General features: G+C 35.3%; 1 protein-coding gene across 8 annotated transcripts in view; it reads right to left on the reverse strand.

The window, feature by feature from the left end:
- Window positions 1-20,212, reverse strand: part of ARHGAP12 (Rho GTPase activating protein 12) — a 150,202-nt gene that overhangs the window by 68,592 nt on the left and 61,398 nt on the right. For 4 of the 8 annotated variants that reach the window (XM_028853289.2, XM_015146727.3, XM_015146726.3 and 1 more), the window contains 3 exon segments: window positions 12,284-12,547; window positions 5,026-5,166; window positions 3,462-3,542 (listed from right to left, as the gene is read on the reverse strand). In XM_028853289.2, the coding sequence (XP_028709122.2) occupies window positions 3,462-3,542; window positions 5,026-5,166; window positions 12,284-12,547 (486 nt within the window). 8 annotated transcript variants of the gene reach the window in all.

Genomic DNA, 20,212 nt, shown 5'->3' on the forward strand with positions numbered 1-20,212 from the left:
GTGAATACCATGTTCTGATCCTTGATTTTTCTTATGTCTATAATAATAGCATTGGATTTCTTCATGCATTTTATTTCAAATATTGAACGGCAGACTTCATTTTGAGTGGGGAATGTTTTGTTTTCTCTCTCTTCATTTACTCTCCTTTATTTCTTTCTCTCAATCCTCCTTCCTGTCTAACAGTTTTGTGGTTCCCTTCCCCTACACCTAACCCAGAGTGTGTGTATTTATATATACATATTCTTTTTTACTCAGCTGTCATATGAACATGTTTCTTCTTTCCAAACTTACAACAAAAATTTTTAGGGTAAAGACCGTATCCTATGTATCTGCATTCATCAAAACATATTACATAATACTGAACACCAAAACGTGTTCAGAAAATAGTAAATTAAATTTTAGTATCTGCATGGTTACAAGCTTAACAGATTTATCTTAGACTTACTAGTAAGTGCTAAGTTGCTTAGAATGCAGAATGTAACCTGGAGTTGTCTTTATCATGCAGTAACAATCTATGAAATAGTGACTCTACAACATTTTTCCTTATTTCCTCATTTCCACTGTATTTAATTCAAACTTCTTCATATCCAATTTAATCGACAGTTAAAGAAACTGTGAAGACCTTCTGACGCTTTATGCTAAGCAGCAAATGGTAGCAGAAAATGAAACAGTATCACAAAACTGAGGATTCAACGCTGGTCACAATCAGCACACATTTCCATTGCTGTAAAATACCCTTTGAGGTCTTGATATTATTCAGACTCTTGCCTCTCTTCTTTTTTTCATTAAAGGCATCTCTGAAAGTAAACAGGTTTCCTAACACAGCCTATAGTTCTTCTGACCAAGAAAATCATATAATTGAGTTATAAAGAAACCCAACAGGAATATTTAGCTACCAGTTAAGGCTCCAAATTGTTCCTGATATTAGGCTATCCTGGGAATCTCTCCCTTCAAAGGACCCTGACCTGGGACAAATCACTCAAAAGCAGCCTTGTGACTGATGTCATTACTCTAGGGAATCAGAAACCACTGTGAAGAAAGACACAGCAGACGAGTCCTCCAAAAACTGAACTGGTATTTGAGGTACTGGTAAGAGCTACAATTCAAATCTGTCAAGTGGAACAAAAAAATTAATCTGTTTATTTAATTATTATATTAATAAAAGATTGGTCTTCTATAATCTAAATCGTTTTCAGTGAACTAAACCCTGAGCAGATTTTTCTTCTGGTTCCTTCAAGTGGAAATCAGAGCTCGTATTTTATAAGCATAACACTTATTAGAACAGCCTAACAGAACCAATCCCTGTTATATACAATTTTCAATACTGAATAATTACGTCCCTCAAAACAATATTTTTATCCCAACATATAAGTTATTACATATTTTCGTCGTCATGATCCATAAAATTCTTCTTTCCAAATTAATCACTATATATGTTTTTTTATAAATGGTACCAATTTTGAAAAGTAATATCTGAGGTATTCTATTACTTCTTCCCAGCACATTAATAAAATAAATTGCTTATCTTATTATGTTTATCTCCTTTCCCCTAAAAGTTCGTAACAGTCTTACTAAGCTTGAGGTATCATTTTCCCACTTAAAAGTTTTTTATTGGAAGACAATGAAATATTTGGAAAATAAAATGGTGGGTTATTTAACGTTTTATAAAATTTAACTTTAAAAAACTGTTGCTAGAGTATCACAACTGCTAAGCTACGGTTCTTAAAAACACTACGGAGTTCTGACTGCCTGGCACAACTTCGAAGTTTCAAGGGTAAATAAGGTTTTATCTTCAGAATCACATTCTAAAAATACAAATTAATAATAATGAAAATAAAAAAATCCACAAGTGTTTTATTGAATTACGTTTCATAATTTTAAAGAGTAATGAGATAAAACATTCAACCCTGAAATATATGATTTGTGGTACTTTTCCATAGACTTTTTATTTGGATCTTTTTCATTCATGGTATTTTATGATTGATGAAGTAAAACTACAATGTGGTAATATTAATATCTTCATAACTTTTTATACAGAAGCTCTTATAATTAAAATATAAAAATTATCTTCACTAATACTAATATGTTAAGCTGAAAATAGTATTTTTAAAAACAATCCTATTGTACAAATGTAAATTTTAATGACTCCTAATTTAGAAAGTGTAATTAATTTAAACAATAAAGTGATTTAAAATATGGAAGTTTTTCCTGCTGAGCTGAGCAAAGAGAAAGTACCTACCTATGTAAAACGTGTGATAAAGGATCAAAAAATGCTTATCTGAAGATGTGACAAGTTTTTTAAACTACAAGAAAATTCTGAGGCTATGCTTCATCAACAAATTAATCAAAGGCACCAGTATTTCCTTTATCTCCTCATCCCCCACACCTATGAACTTTTCCATTATAGCCACCTACACATTGTTCCATGAGATTACAAAATTGTAAAAGCCGTCAACTACAACGGAGCTCTCTTCTGCTACTTGGTCAACTCAGACTCATAAAGGTATTCTTAAAAATCAATTACAGAATATGTATTTCATTTTCATCCTATCCATATCAAGCCTTAGAATTTCATAAAATAATTAAAGGCCAGATAGCATTCACATATAGAAGAAAGCACTATTAACACTAGTTTACTAGATTAGCGTTTCCCAACTTGTCAATTTAGTAACATCTAGTGATTTTTTCTATATCCATGTTTCATTTATACTATTAATATTCTTCTTTAAATTGATTTACTTTGGGGAAAAGACAAATTTTAAAAACTAAAGTATATGTAACAATTGACACCACATATTTGTCTACTAATTAACAGCTGTTTTCTAGAACATTAAAATAATGCACCAATTAAAATTCAAATGTTTGTTCATATATCACTTAAAATTATCTCAATCACCAATAGTGATGTGCATATGACCACTCTGAAACCTACCACCTTAGATAAACTCAGCCCTGGTACACTTGTCCAGAAATGAGATGTCCAGCTAAATCATAAGGACATCTTATCACATGTTGCCTGTATCTCAGCTAATGAGTGGCTCAATCATACACACATTTACATAAGAGGATAAACCTGAATACTGAGTTACTTTTCTTTCTTTTAAAAAATGATTAAATATAAGAACAACTTTACGTAGAAAAATCAATATACTCAACACAACTAGATAAGATGACATTATTGGTATTCAAGAGAATTCCTATTTCCAAGAATAAGGAAAGGCCAATTTCAAGTTTACCTAAAAGATATTCTGAATAGGAATAATCAGTATCACAAAGTGAAGATACCTGTACATCTTAGAAAACTTACACCACTCACAGCATTCTCAGTGAATTCCGAAAAAATTATTCTTTCTACTTTGTAAAAGTATAATAAAGACTTTACAATAAATCTGCTGAAACCATCTCCAGGTATTACTTCATCTACTATTTTTAAATAGAAATTCGGTGTCAAGGTTTATTACCTTTGGCAATTCCCATTCCGACCGAGATCCGTCTGCACTGTAGTAATACTGTCTACCCTGATCATCAATATGCTTGAGCCACTATAAAAACAGAACAGGTGTTATTAAATTTAAATAAAAGTAAGTTTAAGCTACTACTATCAGAGATACTAGATTTAATTTTTATGAATTTTATTCTACTTGCTCAGTAACACTGCAACAAAAAAAATTTTTTTTTTTTTTTTTTTTTTTGAGACAGAGCTTTGCTCTTGTTGCCCAGGCTGGAGTGCAATGGTGCAATCTTGGCTCACCACAACCTCTGCCTCCCGGGTTCAAGCAGTTCAAGCAATTCTTCTGCATCAGCCTCCCGAGTAGCTGGGATTACAGGCAAGTGCCACCACACCCAGCTAGTTTTGCATTTTTAGTAGAGTCAGAGTTTCTCCATGTTGGTCAGGCTGGTCTCGAAATCCTGACCTGAGATGATTCGCCTGCCTTGGTCTCCCAAAGTGCTGGGATTACAGGCGTGAGCCACTGCGCCTGGCATGCGACAAAAATTTCTAACTAATTATACTAATAGACTTGCATTTTAAGTTTGGTAAGAATAAATATACTCATTATTAAACATGACTTTATTTGCCCTCCCTATCCTCCAATGTCTGGCTAGTTGTTCAAGCACCACTTAACAACAAGCAACATACAACATAAAGATACACAGATGTACATATGCACTGGTACACAGGTACACTCCCATCTGAAAACAGGTTTGAGAAACTGACAAAAGGGAAACACTTTTCAATTAAATGTACAACTAAACCATTTAAAGCCCCATTTCATGCAAACCTTTAGGAATTACTTCCTATGGCCAAACACAATAAAATTTAAATAACAGCAACAACAAAACATCATGCAATAAAACACAGGGAATATGAGGGGAAAAAAGTATTGCTAATACAAACATATGAACTTCAGTATGAAATAAATGAAAAAACTGCTTCCATATGTTCCAATGTCAAATAATTGAGGCAGGAAAGAGGGATAAAAGCCAAGCCCCATTTATTCCCAAGCACATCTTCTCTGAACATGTACTACCAACCAGTTGCTTTCTCAAATGATACCAGATGCAATACACACACAAAATGTCAACATTCATTTCCAAACTAATCATAAAATACTAGATTGATGGTTTTTGTTTTACATAAATTTGATTGTAATAGGAAAAGGAGAATAGGCAGTAAGGCGATGTACGATAATGGCACAGAGAGAAAACCATTTCCAAAAAACTATTCCCCCAGAAAAATATAAAGAAATATGCCTACTGAAGAAATCTAAACAAATGACATTCGACAGGTGTACTCTTAAAAGGTCTTTCATGGGTATCAAGAGCATAAAAATCACTATCATCCTTAGCAGTTTAAAACCATTAATCAGTAGTTAGACTGAGTTTTCATATTGTCATTTGGCATGATTATAAAGTTACAATGAAGACTATTTTCATGTTTTTTAAAATACTACTAAACCTTCAGTACACAACTATTTTATGAGAGAATTCTGCCAAAAAACACTAGATGAGAAAAAAAGAATGTACCTTTTCATTAGTATAGTCACTGGTATATAAGGTATGCCCACGTTCATCCAACTCTTCTGACCAACCCCTTGGAGGAGAACCACACTGACTATCTGACTGGCTGTAAGAAGTGCTGTAGTAGTTTTCTTCGGATGAAAGAAGCTACAAATAGTCAGAAACATAAGGATTTTTCTTCTTTGAATATAAATATGAATCGGCTGAAAATCTAATAAATCAATTTTACTTGAGTGTAAGTACTAAGATAATTTAAATATATTTGAATATTTGATTTTGAAAGTAAATTGATAAGTCTTTAAATGGTACATTGTAAGAGGTGAGGTAAAATTAACAGTGGTTATTTTATCACATTAGTGCAACCCTAGAAAAATTCATCACAATAAAACTAAAAACAGTGTTTTCAGACTAAGGAGCGCTCGAATGTTATTTAATGTTGTTTTTGGCTGAAATCAAGTTTAAAAATGAAAGGAGTATGTGTGTGTACACATATGTATGTGTAAACAAGGGAGGAGATGAGGGAACTGCATTAGACTGAGCTCCCCCTCATGTACCACAAGCACATAGCCACATGCAAGGTAAACAACATTGCTAAATAAAGATATCTCAGACTATTTTTCTATAATTTGTGTTATAATTTAGTGGTAAATTTTCCTAACTCATTCAATCAAATGCCTATTAAAGACTACTGGAAACTAAACTTCAAAACAAGAAAAAATAACATTGAGCAAATTCAAACACAATACAGAGAGACAAATAAAAAATTCTGTATGAAAATAGTATAGGGGCCAGGAGCGGTAGTTCACGTCTGTAATCCTAGCACTATGGGAGGCCAAGGCCAGAGGATCATTTGAGTACAGGAGCTCAAAACTGGCCTGGGCAACATAGTGAGACCTCATCTCCATTTTTTATTCAAAAGAAGGAGGAGGAGGAGGAGGAGGAGGAAGAGGAGGATGGGGAGGGGGAGGGGGAAAGGGATGGGAAGGGGAGGGGGAGGAGGAGGAGGGGAAAGGGAAGAGAAGGGAAGGGAAGGGGGAGGAGGGGAATGGGGAGGAGGGGAGGGGGAGGAGGGGAAGGGGAGGGAAAAGGGGAAGGGAGAGAAGAAAATAAAATAATATGGGTATACATGATAAACTAGACACATGAGAGAAGCAAATTAGAAGACTGGGAAAATTTAGAAACTTTTGATGCCTACTGACAAGAGAGACCATAATATGACTAAATGGCAATTTGCTTTCGGCACTGAAAAGTCATTCATTTAAGAATCATTTATTAGGTTAGCACTCATGCAAATGACCCTTCCTATCACCTCTAGGTAAAATAGTTTCAGCAAGTAAAACTTACTCATTTATACTATATTTTCTATCATCATAATTTGGTCTGAAACACTAAGATGGGTAGATTCTCAACACTGTAGTTAAAGACATTAAGATTCTAATATTAATATGTTCACAAAAACATAGCTTTACAGAAGCACTGCATAAAGTGAATTATATATGTTTTACAACAGAAACATTTTTTAAACATTGAAAACCTAATTCAAAAATCAGGAGTTTATTTTTATTTAATTGAAGCAACTTAAAATGCAAGCTCACAGACAAGAAGAGTGCAGTAAAACTTTTAGAAACAAAAATGGCAATCAAATTAGTAAAATTAATTTAAGAAACAAAATCACAGAATCAATTTTTCAAAGATATGACTTTCTAGCTAACAAAATTCTCATCATAATTTTCCAACTTTTGCACAGTAAATATGATGTTCTCTTCTACCATGAAAAGTAACCTCCAACATCTTCATATGCTTTATATTATACTACAGAACCAGGCTTTAAGATCTGGATATCCTCTACTGAAAAATAGTTGTTTAATGGCAGTTAAGTAAAAGTTAAGATAATTTTTGGCAAGCATTCTATAGATATTAACTATTCTATACCTAATAACTTAATTCAAAGGTGTAACCGATTCAGTAACTTTGGGATACAAATGTATCCTAGTACAACAAATGTATCCTAGTACAAATATGAGGAGGATGTTCCATTTATAGAAGAATGGCAGGTAGGTATCCCAATTGATACCTGAACAGAAACAGTTAAAAATGTTACATAAAATGTTTTTTTAAATAATCTATGAACAAAAGGCTAATTAAGAAATACTCAGAGGTCAAAAGCTAAGTGGAAATAAGAATCAACAGAGTCAAGCAGAGGAAAAAAAGACCAGCTTTCTTCTTGAAGGCATCTGACAGACCCCAAACTAAAATGTTAGTTTTCAAGACCATGCAGGAGTGTTAGAGAACTGAACTCAGGATTACCAAAAACAGGAAGTCTAAAAGGCTGTCCCACAATACAGAGCTGGGAACGCCAAAGAAACATACCCACAAATTATGGGTGAACCATAAACAAATCTTGCCCCTTTATTTCACACTAGGAAAATCATAGAAATTTTCCCCAGTAATTGGGGAAAATAAGGGGACTCTCTAGCACAAAAGTCTTCATGAAATCCAAATCACTATTAATACTACCTGGGTGGCTTGTAAAAACTAAAGCTGAAGATGTACTTTTAAATACTCATAGTTTCCCCCTAGGCATCCATCAGAAGAGACTCACCTTTGAAGGAACCTACCTTCAACCCCAGCATAAAAGACTTCCTACTTATGAATTTCCAACAACTATAACCTCACATTAAAACAGATACATTCTCAAAACACCTTGAGTAAGAGTCAGCAGAAAAACAGTATAATCAGACTCTCTAAAACTTTATGTACAGAAATTAACAAAAATAAAACAGAAAACAAGACTAGAGAGATACAACAAATAAATGCAATATATAATCTTCACTGGATCCTTCACAGCAGGGAAAAAAACTGTAAAGAATATTACTTGACAACTGAGAAACAATGAATATTAATCATGTAGGAAATAACATACTAATATTATATGTCTTGGGTATGATAAATGATTTGTGGTTTTGCCAGAACATGTCCTTATACTTATGGAATAAAATATATTATCTGCTTCAAATCACTCATACACACATGTGTATGTGTGTTTGGGCAGATGAAGGGAGAGAGAGAAATAAAACAAACGTGGAAAAATTTTAACCATTGGTAAATCTAGATGAATGGTACATGGCATATAATGTTCACTGTACTGTTCTTTTAAATTTTTGAAGGTTTAAAACTTTTCAAAGCAGTGATATTGGGAAACTCCCCTAAACAAATACTTTTTAAAATTCAAGGATTGACTTAACATCAAATGAAGGTATAGACAAAGAGAAAAATACCAAACAGAAGCTGGATCTTGAAATACTGAAAATAAACAGAAAGACATGGATGAACAGCGTGAGATTAAACATTCATTTAATCAAGGTTCCAGAGTAAGAAGAAAGAGAATATGGGGGCGAGCCTATATACAGTTATAGCTAGGAACTTTCCAAAATTGATCAAAGACAGGACTCCTCAAATTCAGAAATCCCAACAAAGCCCTCGCGGAAAATAAAAATACCTTTACCCAGCTACATCACAGTAAAAATATAGACACATGATCTTTAAAGCTGCCAACAAAAAGAGACAAACTATGCTTAAAGAAAAGACAATCAGATTGACATCTGAATTTTCAGCATCAACAATGGAAGCCAGAGAATATGAGAATAAAATCTTCAATGAACAAGGAAAAAACAAACAAGTAAATAGTCAACTTAGAACTATATATTCATGTTCTTCAAAAGTAAAAGTAAAATAAATTTTCAGACAAAAATTAAGATTCTATTACTAACAAACCCTCATGAAGGAATTCAAAAGCATGTAATCATGGCTGGGCACAGTGGCTCATGCCTGTAATCCCAGTACTTTGGGAGGCCAAGGTGCAAGGATCACTTGAGCCCAGGAGTTCAAGACCAGCCTGGGCAACACAGTGGCACCCCATAACTACAAAAAATTTAAAAATTAGCCAGGCATGGTGGCTCATGCTTGTAGTCCCAGCTACCTGGGAGTCTGAGGCAGGAGGATGGCTGAGCGCAGGAGTTTGAGGCTGCAGTGAGCTATGACCACAGCACTGTACTCCAGCCTGGGCAAGAGAGCAAAACCCTGTCTCCTGCCAAAAAAGGTTCATATTTATGACAGAAGAAGAAAATGTGAGAAGACAAAGTGGTAAAAATTAGGATTAATTTTAAGAGTCATGTACAATAACAACAAGGGGGCTAAAAATAGAAATATAACATATGACAGCAACAGCACAACAGCACACATAGATCCTATATGACTTTAAGGAACAAGAAGATAGTGATTAACTTTATGCATAGACTAACTACGCATGCTAAAGCTGGACATGGTGGCCCATACTTGTAGTCCCAGCTACTGGGGAAGCTGAGGTGAAAGGGCTGCTTGAGCCAGGAGTTTTGAGCGTTGAATCTATCCTGGGCAACATAACAAGATCCTGTCTCAGCAGCACCTCCGGCCTCTACCCACTAGAGGTCAGTAGCACGTTCCCCATTGTGACAACCAAAAGAAGTCTGGACTTTACCAAATGTCCCTGGAAGGCAAAATCAGCCCTATTATGAATGACTGTTCTAGGGTAACCACTAAAATAATAAGCTTCTGTGTTAAGACAGAAGAGCCAACAGTTGCTCCCTCCCAAACCCCACTAAAATCACAACAGCGAAATATGCTTAAAATGACGTAAACCCACAACAACAGGGAGAACAGTGAAGCAGATGAACAAAAAAGCTGAATTATCTACACAGAAGAAAGTAGAATCTAAACCAGTATGGTGCAGACAAAGGGCGGGGGGGGGAGGGAATGAAACCCGACAAGCTTACAGAACAGAATCTGCAAATGGCTTGGCAACTGACAGTATGAGGTATCTCTGAAACTGGGGAGTGAAAGCAGTGGTACTAAATTAAGAATTAAAAATGCCAGAATCTCCTTCTACATACCTGGCTGCTAGGTGTGCAGCCCGTCCCTACTCCAGCAGAAGTACGGAGAGTTATTCCCTCTGAGAAAGGAAAAATACTAAGATTCTGAGTTGAGGGACAATAGATACAATAGGGACACGGGTACCAAGAGAAAGAAGGGAGACTGAGGGACCATGTGCAAAATGAATGCCAACACCAAGACACAGACGGCCCTTACCATGTATAGGCAGGAGACCTAAAGATGTCTGTGGAGATTCTGATTAGTCCAAAAGGAAAGACCTAATGATTCTAACACTGGAGACTCTCCAACAAGGGGCTGACCCAGATCCCCATTAAATTTAAAAATGCCTCACAGTTGTGAGAGAAAATAATTTTCATTCTAGAATTCTATACCCAGGAATACTATCAATTAAATATGAGAGCAGAAGACAGATATTTTCATACACACACAGTTTCCATTTTACCTCCCATACACAACCCTTCTCAAGAAGTCACTGGAAGATGTGCCCCAGTCACTTTGGAAATATTAATCTTCATATAATTTGTACAGAGAGCAGTAATATAAATTGAGACCCTGTATGGAAGTCACTCCCATCTATTTACTAAAATAGCCAAGAAATACGTTTAAAAGTTCCTATGTATACTTTAAATTCTTTTAGTCTATAATTTAGTCTTTTCCCTAATTCTCCAAAATTGTAAAATTTTACTTTATTATTGATCCACTGGATACCTTATTTTCAAATCTTTCTAATGTACAATTCAAATAAAATTTTCCTTTTTTTTTTTTTTGAGACGGAGTCTCACTCTGTTGCCCAGACTGGAGTGCAGCGGCTCTATCTCGGCTCACTGCAGTCTCCGCCTCCCAGGTTCAAGCGATTCTCCTGCCTCAGCCTTCCTAGTAGCTGAGATTACAGGTGCCTGCCACAATGCCCAGCTACATTTTTTTGTATTTTTAGTAGAGACAGGGTTTCACCATGTTGTCCAGGCTGGTTTCGAACTCCTGACCTCAAGTGATCTGCCTCCCAAAGTGCTAGGATTACAGGCGTGAGCCACCGCACCCAGCCAAATTTTCCTTTCTTATTATAGTTAAACATGAACAATTTTTCTATTTTTGCTCTCACTTAAACACTAAAAACACAAGTTATTACCAAACTAAAGCTATAAATAAACCAACTGAAAAATGGGACAAGAGTTATTAACTACAAAAAGCTTTTGGAGTCTCCTAAATACAAGATGTGTTCCCTGATTTTTCCAGCTCCTATCTACTTGAAGCTTGTTTTTATTTGTATGAGCTAGCTGCTTTCTATAAGAGCAGGATGTCCTACGCAGGTGGAGGGGCTCCAATCTACCAAATGGCAAGATTTCACTCTATTCTATCAATCCTACCAAGTTACTCTTGTACATTTAAATAATCCCAAGGCCTCTTGCCAGACTACTGAGATAAGTGTTTCTAAAAATACAGCTGGCCAATTTACTGCACCATCCTGCAAGTGGTACGGAGGAAGGTGAAACCAGAAGGAGAAAAACAGTACAGAGACTTGTTAGAGAAAATAATGATTTTAAAGTGAATTGTTAGACTTAACAGAATGATTCAATTGTAGCAAAGGAATTATAATTATTTCCCTCATATATAAGTAAAACAATGGTCTTGTAGCACTGATTGACAAAGAGAAAAAAATGGGAAGTAGTCTGGCAGCCATACTAAGCCAATAGAGAAAAATATCACTTCTATTTATTTTGCTGGGTCACGTCACATATGTTCTATTTTTTTCTAAAAAATGTCACTGGACAGCCAGGTGCAGTAATCCTAGCACTTTGGAAGGCTGAGACATGGGGACTGCTTGAAGTCAGGCGGCAAGACCCCATCTCTACAAAAAAAGTTTTAAAAACTTGGCCAATGGCATGTGCTACTAGGGAGGCTGAGGTGGAGGATCGGTTAAGCCCAAGAGTTTGGGGCTACAGTGAGATACCATTGCACCACTGCTCTCCAGCCTGGGCAACATAGCAAGACTCTATCTCTTAAAAAACTGAATTTAATTTAAAATATCATCAGCTTGTGCAGTAATAACTGAAATAGTATCTTCTAAGACATAAGGGAGTGCATTGGCACTAGACAACTTAAACCCAGGTCTGGAACTAGTACGCACACTATCAGGTTAGCAGCTATCTATTAGTCAGTGATTAGAAAGTAGCTAGCATTAATATTAGCAAAGCTTGGAAAGAATTTTTAATGATCTTAGAGATTCAAGTGTTTTAACATGCTGACAGTAAGAAACAAAACTATTTACTTCTTTGGTTTCTGAAAAATGAAAAGAGAAAATCTGGTAACTTGCGGTTGATTCCTTAATTACTCATACCTCTTGATCCCCTGGACTTTGGAAATCTCCTTTGCTAATGCTTGCATCCCGAGTCCAACGAGGTGGTTTCCAAGTTCTTTCCTGTGTTCCCCTGTTATAGTAATAGCAACGCCCTGAGCTGTCTTTATGAGTTTCCCATTCTCCATTAATCTGAATTGCCGGGCTCCCAGGAAGTGGGGGAAGAGCAGACTGGGATATTTTCAGTTCTTGAAGATTAGCATAGACGGGAGAATCTGGCCTTCCTTGATTTGGAGGTGTGGTTGCCTATAAAATAAACATTTTTAAATTTCATGTTTAAACTGGTATAACATTTAAGTCAAAATTAAATAAAACAGGAGATTTATAAACATAATACTAATTCATTTTAAAACATATATACAGGTGACTATATTCTAAGGAAATAATAATTTAAGTCTTAATATTCATAGTTTCCTTGAAAAATAAAAGCTTCAAACCGAATCCAAAGTATGCTTAATACTTTCCTTTACCTGAAACAAAGTGATGAAAGCCAAGAGCTGTGGGTTCTAATTCAAGATCTGGCACTAATAAGTTGTATGATACTGGGTAAGATCACTTTACTTCTCTAAAACTGACATTTTTTATCTCAAGAAATGAGGGAATTGGACTAAACCACCAAGGTCTTCTTTGGCTCTCAAATTCTATGATTGTAAGCAATATTTTAAATAAAAAGTTTTACATATGAGTAGCACAGCTTTTACTATGAAAATTATCAAAAGAAAGATTTCATATTCTAAGCTCTAACATTAAATCAGGAACATAAGTGAAACATAAAAGAGGAATAATACTTAAGCTAAGAATATACTACATTCTATTCCTTCTCAGGTATAATTTCTCAGAGGCTATAAACAAATCATTTAAATCATTTAATCTCTTCCTAGCTTCTTTATTTGTGAATTTCCTAACAGTAGAAAACTAAGAATTCATAGTAACTCTGATTTATATGTTTAATGTTAAGCTATAGCTTTATTTTTTATTTTTAAATATCTCACTAGATGTCAGTCAAGAGCAGGATACTTCATACCCTTTGTATAAAGACACTGTAAATTGTATTAGGTTTCACAGAACTTCAGTTGCCGAAGAAAAAAAGCACATGTCTGAGAACAACTGCTTATATTACGTATTTCTATTTCTGTATATATTTTCCTTTTATAACAGAATTTCTTAACCCTAGTACCACTGACATTTTGAGACACAAAATTATTTGTTATGAGGGCTATCCTCTGCACCGTGGGATGTTTATCAGCTTCCCTAACCTCTACCCACAAGACGACAGTGGCACATGCGCACACCACACACACACACACACACACACACACACACACACACACACACACGCCTCCGATGTGACAACTGAAAAGCCTCCAGACACTGATGAATGTCCCTTGGGGGCAAAACTGGCTCTAGTTGAAAAACCAATGCTTTTCCCTATAAATCCTAGAATTATATTCAGATGTTCAATTACTTCTGTAATATAACTAGAGTTTCATGAATGCTTTAAAATACTGAATTTGAAAAGAATGTGAATGGAAACACTGAATCAGTTTTACTGAAATTAAAGTACTTTAACTTCTAAAAGTATTTGTCTATAATGTTTGTGAGTTTAAATCACTTTGTCTATAATGTTTGTGAGTTTAAATCACTGAATAAGCTGTAACTGTGAAAACAGTAGAAATAACCCAAACACAAATACATGTTTGTAAAATGGTCACTTTTGGTCTTACACATGGTAGTTATACATGTACTGTATTCAATGATGCAAATTCAACTATTTTCCTTAAAATGTTAGCTTCAAATTTATCACTAAACCACATCTATGAAGAAAATCTATCCATGGAGACAGGTATCATTTCTCCTTCAGATTAATTCCATATCCTAGTGAATGTGATTTCTCTGATGAAAACAAATTATTTAACATAAAAATTCTATATGGTAAATCATGTCTCAGAACCTAGAATATCTAGAGAATATTTATTCAACCAATATTAAAGAAGTTCTTACTTTGCTCCTGATACTTGACTAGAACTTGGGGAAATAAAGATGCCAAGAAACAGCAACTTTCTAAATGATGTTTATGAACAAACTATACTAAATCTTCAAGAAACAATTAATTCCTGTTGTTTAAACAGTTCAAATTTTTAAAGTTTTTCCAGCTAGAAAAAACTGAAATGGCCTTTGGCACAATCTATAAGGCTGGCATAATTCTGAAACAAGAGCAGAGAAGAATTGAATTAAATAAAAGAAAACTGTAACGAATCTCACTTATAAACATGGAAGAAAATATCCTAAATAAACCATTAGAAATCTAGCACTACATTAAATGAAGCAAACACAGATGTTAAGAAAGTCTGTCTTTAGGAAATCTCATATTGTAATTCTTTAGATTTACAGATAAACACGATCATCTCTACAGACACCAAGAAAGCGTGTGATAAAATTCAACACAGATTCAGGATATAACTCTTGGCAAGATAGGAACAGGTGACCCTTCCTTAATTTGACTTTTAGAAATTATTATTATTTAAAGTAAACATCACAATCAACAAGACAGGTAAGTTATTTCATTAAAGTCAAGATTAAAATTGAAGTATATTATGGTCTATAAGGTTAACATAATTTTGAAACAAGAGCAGGGAAGAATTAAATAGAAGAATACCGTAAACATATCTCACTTATAACTAAGTGCCAAGTATAACTGCTCTATTCAACACTGTACTGGATTTATACTAAGACACAAAAAATGAATTAAACTCATAAAATACACAGAAGAAAAAAGAAACTGTCATTTGTTGTTGAAATAACCAATAGTTAAAAACTAAAATTCACAAAAACTACTAAGAGTTTCACAAATTGACCAGATTTTTTATCATCTAGTCAGTTTCCCATACATGAGCAATGACAAATAGAAAATACAACAGAAAAGAAATCTCTTTCATAATAGGAAAAAAACTAACACTTATAAGTAAGCCTTAAAAGAAATGTACAAAATCAAGTAAGAATATTTGTAAAAATTTCCTCAGGTACCTAAAATTAAACTTCAATAGATAAACCCTTGTTCCTAAATGGAAAATAAAACAAACTTCATAAACATGCTAATTCTCCAAAAATTAACCTATAGATTTCATAAATACAATGCAATATTTGGCATGCAATATTCAGTACACTGCCCAGTACACAGGAGCACTTAATTTGTTGAATGAATGAACAAACTATTAACAAACATGAACAAAAGTATGCAAACACATATCTCCCCCAAAAAAGCAAAATTAAGGACTTGGAACCAGCTAGATGTGATAAAGAAAGGAAACTAAGAAAACATCCACGCTTCTAGTTTTGAAAAAATGATGGACAGCTGTGTCCTTTTTAAGCTAGAAACTTCTGACAAATGAATTGAGCGTCATGTACTCAAGCTAGGTGAGTAGGCTACAAATTATGAATTTAAAATTTCCTTGCCTTCTAGAACCTCATAACATGGTAAAGGAAAGTGAAACATGATAATAATAGACAATGCTAGAGCTACACATGGGACACTGTGGGAGCAAAAAGGAAGAGACCTGGAAACAAGTGACTAAGCCTTAGAAATAAACAAACAGGAGTTGGCCAGGTAAAAGTTGGGGAAACAGCAGGGAGCAAGAACAAAAGCTAGGAAAAACAGCATGGTACTTTCAGGGAATGATGCTGACGTACAGAGTATGTAAAAGAAGCAGCAAGTGAAAGGCCTAAGGAAAAGCAAGTGACAGCACAGAGAGTTTGAGGGTCATGTTGCAAAGCAAACATCCAGAAGCATTTAGGGAACTACCGAAGATTAAGCCAGGAAATGCATTCTGATTTAAATTTTAAAAATATTACAGATTTTAGAGGAACGCAACTAGGAGGTTGGTACAGTAGCACAGACAAAAGATGAAGAGAGCTGCAATAGGACAAGACAGTAGGAATGCAGAAGTAGGGACAGATTCAAGAAACAATCAGAAAGTTAAATTAACATACAGGTTGTATGTTTGCTTCTGTGAAGTACAGTTTGTTTTATCGTGTGTGTAGTTTTACTACAGATTAATGTCAAGATGAAGAAAAGAATGGAAAGAGAAGGGCAAAGAGGAGTTACATTTAGATTGCATTAGGTTGGTAAGTCTTTTGAAAACCCAAGTGGAAATGCTAATAGAGTGTTGGTTATGTAAACTGGGAACTCAGTTCCCAATTTACAAAAATCAGGGCTAAAAATAGAAAAGTCATCAATATACAGGTAGGGTCAATAACACGGGAAAGCATACAGAGCAAGTGCAGGATGAAAAGAGAACCCTGGAAAATACTAAGCAGTTGCTTTATGAATTAAAATGAGAACATAAGTTTAAAGTCAGCACATGATCTCACATAGTGATTTCTATTGTTATTATAATAATCATTATTTCAATTAACATAACTAAAGAACCAGACTAAGAAGACAGAAAGGAAGTTAGAAGTAGAAGGTTTACCAGGAAAGAGTAGCATTTGAAAGTCAAGAAGGAAAATTTCAAAAGAAGGGAAACTCGACATTATCAAATTCAAAGACTTGAATACAGAGACTCTGAAACAATCACTCAATTCAGAAGTTTTTAAAGACTTCAGCTACCAGCCATGAGGATCTGAAACTATCTTCCTGCCATAAACTAGAAAAGCAAATAAAATTCAGAAAACAAGTATTGTGAGGCATTGTACAACAAGCAGCCAGACTGTAATCCTTGAGAGAAACAAACAAGGTGAATCCTACCATTCCCAGGCTTTGTGCCCGGAAATGGTTTGCAGGAATCAGCCCAGCAAAGGGAAATCCAGAGTCTAGCAATCTTGGTGAGTGAACAGGACAAACACTGGGAATAATACAAGAAATGTAAATAATTATAAACATCATACATTGAGAAGAGAAAAAGTTGAAAGAAATGCTCCCTATTTATTTTATTTTATTTATTTATTTATTTTTTTGAGACAGAGTTTTGCTCTTGTTGCCCAGGCTGGAGTGCAATGGCACGATCTCGGATCACCACAACCTCTGCCTCCCTGGTTCAAGTGATTCTCCTGCCTCAGTCTCCTCAGTAGCTGAGATTACAGGCATAAGCCACCACACTCGGCTAATTTTATATTTTTTTTAGTAGAGACGGGATTTCTCCATGTTAGTCAGGCTGGTCTCAAACTTCCGACCTCAGGTGATCCACCCGTCTCAGCCTCCCAAAGTGCTGGGATTATAGGCATGAGCCACCATGCCCAGCCCCTAATCTTTAAAAATCAGGGAATCTAAAGTTGGATGGCATTCTTCAAAACTGATAAACCAAGAAACAGGTAGAATTTTTTTTGAAATCTAGAGACTTAACAGTAATTCTAAGTAGAAGCACAGATAGTTAGGTTTATTGACATGAAAGGTAAAATGTTAGTTTCTAGTAGAAATAGGAACCTTGTTTTCTTTTTTTTTTTTTTTGAGATGGAGTCTCGCCCTGTCACCCAGGTTGGAGTGAAATGGTGCGATCTCAGCTCACTGCAACCTCCACCTCCTGAAGAACCTTGTTTTCTTAATGAATTAGTTCCATACTTAAAATCAGCTTAAATCTTCACTTTTCAAAGTGTATGAAAAAAGAATAGATGAGGACTCCGTATTTGTGAAATACTCTGATCTCTGGCAAAAAGAAAGTGCACGTGTATTACTAACTGCCTGAACCATTGAAAAATTCAAGGGAATTAACACTGATTATCAATTTTCCTCAAGCTTGAAAATATAGGTTCTGGTATAAAAAATACTTAGCGTAAAATACTAAACTAATTTTTACATATACACAATATATATATTTAACTACAATGAGGGATGGTTAAGTAATAATGCACTGTCTTTTCTAGTAAACCAAAAATATGTTTTTTAACAAATACACTCAATGCTGGTGAAGGTGGGATGTAACAACTCTAGTTTACTGCTGGAAACTTTAATCAGCAGAACCTTTTTGGAAATGTTTGGCAGTACGTTTTAAGAGCTTTTAAAAATATTTTTAGAACCTTGAGCAAAGGGAAGAAAATTCCTAAAGACAGAAAAAAAATGCTTGCTTTCCTAAGAAAGATGTTCATTTCAGTGTTATTTATATGAAATAAATCAGAAACAACCTAAACATCTAACAACAGAAAAATGGTTAAGTAAATCATGACTCAACAGATGAGGCAATACTATACTAGCAGTGAAAATGCTATGAATGATTTCTGATTAAAAAAAAAAAAAATCTGGCAAGGCACAGTGGCTCACATGGTAATCCCAGCACTTTGGGAGGCCAAGGAGGGCAGATCATCTGAGGTCAGGAGTTCAAGACCAGCCTGGCCAACATGGCGAAACTCCGTCTCTACTAAAAATACAAAAATGAGCTGGGCATGGTGGTGTGCAAGTAATCCCAGCTACTTGGGAGGCTGAGACAGGAGAATTGCTTGAGCCCTGGAGGCAGAGGTTGCAGTAAGCCAAGATGGCGCCACTGCACTTCAGCCTGGGTGACAGAGCAAGACTCCATCTTAAAAAAAAAAAAAAAAAAAAATGCATGATCTGCCATCAGCAGGTCCAGGAAAAAAAAAAGTATAAGGGCAACTAAGAAAAGCAGAAGATAAAATAATACAACAAAATTCCAATTAAATTTTAAAGCATAAAGAAAAACAAACTAAAACATTATCAGTTTTCTCTGGATATTAGTATTATATATGTTTTTTTCTATATGCTTTATTTCCTGATTTTATTATAATGAGAATGATCACCTTTAGAGTTTGGGGACAATGATGTGGGGCAGGATAGTCCACCAGACTTACAAAAGTGACAATAGTATTGACCCTATAGAAACTAGTGTTTCTTCACAGGTAGTCAATGGGTCATAAGAATCATCTGAGGCTGCTTATTAAAATTCTTGGGCCATATTCCAGACTTACTGGGGGGTGGAAAGCGGTGATAGTGGTCAGGGGTTAGTCAAGAATTTCTATTTTGGGGCCAGGTGTGATGACTTACACCTCTAATTCCAGCACCTTGGGAGGCTGAGGCGGGAAGATCACTTGAGCCCAGTAGTTCAACACCAGCCTGGGAAATACAGAGACCCTGTCTCTACAAAAAATAATAAATAATTAGCCAGGCAGGGTAGCACATGCCTGTGGTCCCTGCTACTTGGAAGGCTGAGGTTAGAGGATGGCTTGAGCCCAGGAGGTCAAGGCTGCAGCGAGCCACTGCACTCCAGCCTGGGTGACAGAGTAAGAGCCTGTCTCAAAAAATATATATTTTTAAGTACTCTATGTGATATTTATGTACATTATTATTCAAAAGACAATAATAAAACTCAATCTTCCTGAGTGGGCTTAGGGCAACCTAGCCTCTTCAGCCCAATACATTTGTATTACAAAAACATAAATACTTAAAGACAATTCTTAAGTCCATACCACCATTTGCTGTTAGCCTGCAGATAAGTCAAAGAAAAGTTAAAACGAATAAGCAGTAAAAGTATTTCCAATATATGAGTCAAATAAAAATTAGCTTTCTAACATTTATAAGAACCTTGTTCATGAATTGTCATCAACAAAAATAAATGGAATTTTCATACTTTAAAAAAAAAAAAAAAAAAAGAACCAGGCGCTGTGGCTCATGCCTGTAATGCCAACACTTCGGGAGGCCGAGGCAAGCGGATCACCTGAGGTCAGGAATTCAAGACTAGCCTGGCCAACATGGTGAAACCTTGTCTCTACTAAAAATACAAATATTAGCCAGGCGTGGCGGTGGGCACCTGTAATACCAGTTACTTGGGAGGCTGAGGCCAGAGAATTGCGTGAAGCTGGGAGGTGGAGGTTGCAGTGAGCCAAGACTACACCACTGCACTCCAGCCTGGGTGACAGAGCGAGACTCTGTCTCAAAAAAAAAAAAAAAAAAAAAAAAAAAAAAAAACC

Source organism: Macaca mulatta, chromosome 9 (assembly GCF_049350105.2).
Source record: "Macaca mulatta isolate MMU2019108-1 chromosome 9, T2T-MMU8v2.0, whole genome shotgun sequence".
Lineage (NCBI taxonomy): Eukaryota > Metazoa > Chordata > Mammalia > Primates > Cercopithecidae > Macaca > Macaca mulatta.